Genomic DNA, 5,417 nt, shown 5'->3' with positions numbered 1-5,417 from the left:
AATATTGTCGATCACTAATACATTTATATGCATTTCTGGTTGCAGGGCCAATACAAATCAACATTAGTTTGTCCTATTTGCAAAAAGGTTTCTGTTATGTTTGATCCGTTCATGTACCTATCGCTACCTTTGCCATGCACATCAATGCGAACGATGGATTTAACAGTCATGAGTGCCAATGGGAGTAGTCTGCCTATTCCATTGACTGTCAACGTTCCTAAGTTTGGAAAATTCGAAGATCTTCATAAGGCTCTTGTCACTGCCTGCTCTTTACCAGAGGATGAGACTTTACTGGTTACTGAGGTATAATTCTACAATGTATATGCTATATTGTGCTTAAGTGGACAATTGGGTAACATATACAGTGGAATTTCTCTTCATATGATCTTCTCACTTGTATAGGTGTACAATAATCGGATTCTTCGCTTCCTGGAGGAGCCTACTGATTCATTAACCTTGATCAGAGATGGTGACAAACTTGTCGTGTACCGGTTAAAGAAAGATGCAAACAATTCTCCTTTGATTGTGTATATGCATCAGAAGCTGGAAGAGTAAGTTTGCATAACACAGTAGTACTCAAATGCTAATTAGGTTCATATCAATGACAATTTCCCCTAGCCCCATTTTCCTTGGCGGGTGGTTGTAAACATTATCTATTTGCTTATGTTGGCAACAACATGAAAGTAAAAATCATTACTTCTTCACGTCAATACCTATACCTCTTTTCTTTATCTAATGTATCTTTATCGTGCTATTTCTCAACCAATAAATGGTAGTGCAGTTTAACCACTGTTCAGAAGTGTCATGCATGAAATTTATATCTAGTGGGTACCAAATATTTAACCGTTTCAATGTTTTTCAGGCAGTTTATATCTGGGAAATCTAGCCCAACTTGGAAGGCATTTGGGATCCCCTTGGTCTCTAGGCTTTGTGATGTCGAGAATGGATCTGATGTCGAGAACCTGTACCTGAAGCTGCTTACTTCATTTAAGATGCCTACTGAACTCTTCACAGAGAATCATGAAATTCCAACTGAAGAAGAAGCCACTGATAAAGCAGATACCGTTGGTACTACAACTGAGGATACAAATTCCATTGACGTGAAGGAGACTGCTGAATCTCTTCCAGATCCTGTGTTGAGGCTTTACCTAACTGACGACAGAGGAAACTTAATAGAATCTGAAGTATTGAAAGAAAAGCCTATAAATAAATCCAAGCGGGTGAATGTGCTTGCACGTTGGCCAGTAAAAGAGCTTGACGTTTATGATACTTGTCTTCTGAGCTCCTTACCTGAGGTTTGCAAATTTGGAACTAAGAGACCCCAAGAAACCGTTTCGCTTTACAAGTGCCTTGAAGCATTCTTGACGGAGGAGCCTCTTGGTCCTGATGACATGTGGTGAGTTGAGGATCAAAACCATTTCTCATATATATACTCAGCTTTTCGATTATCTTTTGACAATCGCGCTCATAGGCAATTGAAAATTGAATGAGAATTAAGTCATGTGATTTGTTTTGTTGTCTTGAAATTTTTGTAGGCCTGTAGCATTGTATTATGCTATATGTTCCTCACATCGTCATCATCTTTAGATTTATCTCAAGTTTTGTCAATCTTTTTGTGCGCCTGACTTGCTCTTTACTATTCGTCTGATTGCTGGTAGCTGACATGAGTCAAATTGTTANGCCTCTTGGTCCTGATGACATGTGGTGAGTTGAGGATCAAAACCATTTCTCATATATATACTCAGCTTTTCGATTATCTTTTGACAATCGCGCTCATGTGATTTGTTTTGTTGTCTTGAAATTTTTGTAGGCATGTAGCATTGTATTATGCTATATGATCCTCACATCGTCATCATCTTTAGATTTATCTCAAGTTTTGTCAATCTTTTTGTGGGCCTGACTTGCTCTTTACTATTCGTCTGATTGCTGGTAACTGACATGAGTCAAATTGTTATAGGTATTGTCCTGGCTGCAAAGAACACCGGCAAGCCATTAAAAAGTTAGATCTCTGGAGGTTGCCAGAGATCCTGGTTATTCACCTGAAGAGATTTTCTTATAGCCGGTTTATGAAGAACAAGCTTGAGGCGTATGTGGACTTCCCGCTCGATGATCTTGATCTATCGACCTACATCTCCTACAAGAATGGTCAGACAACTTATCGCTACATGCTGTATGCGATTAGCAATCACTACGGGAGCATGGGAGGTGGTCATTACACTGCATATGTTCACGTAAGTGAAAAGACATTTGTAATTATCGTCTTATATATCTCTTGTCTCAGCCGTTCATCTATTTTAAGTGTTTGTGTTGCAAAACTGTGGAACTCTTGTAGATTAAGATAGTATTAGAAAATTGTAAGAAGTTGAGTTACCCATAATCTAGATGTCACAAACCGGGATAGATTATGGTTAAACTTAAAACTGCTGGTATCCAGATTCATAGAGTTATAGTTGTTGACCTAATAAGGATGGTAGTTACATTCAATTTCATCTTCTTTTGCAGCATGGAGGTGATCGATGGTATGACTTTGATGATAGCCATGTCCACCCAATCAGTCAAGAAAAGATCAAGACCTCAGCTGCTTACGTTTTGTTCTATAAACGCCTTGTAGACTAAAAAGAACCTGAAGCGGAAAAGACAAGAAAGAGGTATTTGCAGTTTTGCCACTCTGTAAGGGGAAGGCTTATTTAAAACATCATTAGCTTGATTCTCGTTTCACTACAAGATCAAGATCAAGATGAGCAGCTATGTGGTGAGACTTATTTTACAGGACAGTAAGAGACAAAGAAGAGCAAAAGTGGGGGGGGATTCATTTAATTTTTACAAAATTGGTGTCTGATTATTTCATTAACCATATTCAAATTAGAGTAGAGGAATAGAGATAAATTGCTTTTGAACAAAGCCCTTTTGTGGGTTATGTTCTAAATTGTTGTTTAGTTCTTGTGTGTCAGTTTTTTTGGCCCTCGACCAAGGAAGATTAAGTTACATCTATTTAACTGATTCTTTTCTTTTTGCAATGTCTTATTTTCCTTTACAAAATTGTTCGTATTACTACTTCGATAGACATTGCCTTTGAATCTCCCGTAGTCTAAATCTGCTCCACACTTCTCCAGTCAGAGCCATAGTCTAGTGATGGTTGTCGCGTTGTCAAACAGAACCATAGTCTAATGATTTAAGCTAATGTCGTCATTGCGTCATTATACGAATTCAAATGGATATACACTTGGTGGCTACGCATAAATACAAATCTGTTAGAGCATCTCCTCCAACAATCACCTTCATTTTAAGGGGAATAAACCTTCAAAATAAAGGTTTGAGAGTCACTTATTCCAATGGTACATTCTCAAATTCATTTTTAATTTTTTTTTATATTTACATTCTAGTCCATAATATTACTAATAATTAGTTATAGTGATAAGACTTTCATGTCTTATATTAATAAAGTAAAGTTTTTTCAAACTCATGCTCTAATAAGCTGACAAGTTTGCACTCTATTCTTTGACATGTGTAATTCTTCTAAATTTTAAATCTATTATTTTTCATAAGATTTAATTATACTTTTATAGTAAAAAATAACCTATCATTTTTCAATACCAATTTAGTAATTATATATTTTCTAATGAGGTATCATTTATCAATATTTTATATAGTTACCAATATTATCAATATTGTAAAATATTTTCCCATATTTAGTTCACAATTTTTATGCCATATTATCAATACATTTTATTTTAAAATAAGATCAATTAATTTCATTCTAAAATAATATCAAGATATGAAGATATGAAAAATATGAAAAATTATAATATTTATTTGTTTTTAAATATTTTCCAATATTTAGTTCACAATTTTTTACGTCATATTATCAATTCATTTTATTTTAAAATAATTTAAAGAAATAAAATATGATATTTTTATCTTTTGCAAAATTGTCATTTTTGGTGTGATCAATTTATTTAGTAGATAAGTAAAATAATTTGAAGACATCAAAATATAATTGTCATAAGATGAATTTTGAAGATCCATGATGTATGATTGTATTCAGTCGGTACCATTTTTGTATTAATTATTAATTAATTTTAAGAATAAATAATAATCATAATAATAACTTATTGTGTATTAATTCTTTAGAATGTAATACCCACAAAATACTTTAATGTATTAATTGCCATACAATTTATGTTTTACAATAAAGATAGAAAAAACATAATCAAAATTTATGGCATATTTATTATTAGAAATGTAACCATAAGTCCCATGAAGTTTGAACAAAAAAAAACTGAATACCTTTCATGTTATTACTTAAGTATTCTTGCATAAACAATTTTAAAGCAAAAACAATTTTTTCTATAAGTATCAAGGCAAAGTCTTCATTAAACATCATATTCTACACCTCACATAATTTTATAAATTTTGAAATACGAAATTTTATAATTTAATATAAAATTCGGAGCATATACAGAGATGAATATGTAAAATGTGGGTTTTCCATAGAAAATGTTAGATTAAGAATGTCTAAGCTCATGTTACATAAGGTATGTCTATTTTCTTTACCTTCAGTTTCTACGTCTTCTTCAATATTTGGAGGCTGATTACGTCAACTAGTCCACGTGTTCCTCGAATGGATCTCTTAGTTGTTAGTTTGAAGTTGTCAAATGGTGTTTAGCATGCCTATTTTATTAAGTTTCTAAAATTCATATTACTCTTTGAATATTCAACTAAATGATAAACATAAAACCAAATGTTTATTAGATACATATGATTTTTTCAAGTTGGTTATGCTTCAAGTCACTATCACCTTTTATTTTGATGTGTGGTTACTTCTTTTTGTCTTTTCTATTAGTTTAGAATTTTAATATACATACATTACTCATATATGTATACACTTGGTTTCTTTTGCTAAGTTTAAAATGTTTGATCTCTGTAAATCTAGAAAAATCTTAATGTACTTTTGCTCTTCACAAAGGAAAAAAAAACTTATGTACAAAATAGTAAACTATGGTGAGAGTGAGAAGAAGGTCTACTAAATATGTGAATTCACGTCATTGTATTGATCATTATAATTTGATAAGTTCATCGTCTCCATCAAGAACGTAAGCTGAGTGTTTATCTTTTACTTAACATGAATAATTTACATTATATTTTGCTTACTAAGTTTTGTTGTGACAATCATAATTTCTCATGATGCCTTTGTGGGCAAATAAGGTAATCTGGAAAGAAATTACATGGATGATGATAGTATATAGCCTACAAATTCTGATGAATGACGGGCTTATACAAAATATATTTCACCGATATCACTCGTGGAACTTATGTTGATTTAAAATTTATTTGTTTGATCTTAAAAAAAACTAAACTCACAATTTTTTTTAATTAGATCAAATATTTTAACTTTATTGAATTTTTAGCCAGTCTAT

General features: G+C 32.4%; 1 protein-coding gene across 1 annotated transcript in view; it reads left to right on the top strand.

Annotated features, from left to right (window-relative positions):
* Window positions 1-3,000, top strand: part of LOC104706492 (ubiquitin carboxyl-terminal hydrolase 8) — a 7,916-nt gene extending 4,916 nt beyond the window's left edge. The window contains exons 9-13 of the mRNA XM_010422690.2: window positions 46-303; window positions 403-551; window positions 863-1,396; window positions 1,958-2,231; window positions 2,503-3,000. Of these exons, the coding sequence (XP_010420992.1) occupies window positions 46-303; window positions 403-551; window positions 863-1,396; window positions 1,958-2,231; window positions 2,503-2,616 (1,329 nt within the window). The 3' untranslated portion in view covers window positions 2,617-3,000. The remainder of the gene's footprint in view (window positions 1-45; window positions 304-402; window positions 552-862; window positions 1,397-1,957; window positions 2,232-2,502) is intronic.

This window comes from Camelina sativa, chromosome 8, assembly GCF_000633955.1.
Source record: "Camelina sativa cultivar DH55 chromosome 8, Cs, whole genome shotgun sequence".
Classification (NCBI taxonomy): Eukaryota; Viridiplantae; Streptophyta; class Magnoliopsida; order Brassicales; family Brassicaceae; genus Camelina; species Camelina sativa.
The sequence above is the reverse complement of the archived record's forward strand: the minus strand, read 5'-3'. Positions and strand labels throughout refer to the sequence as shown.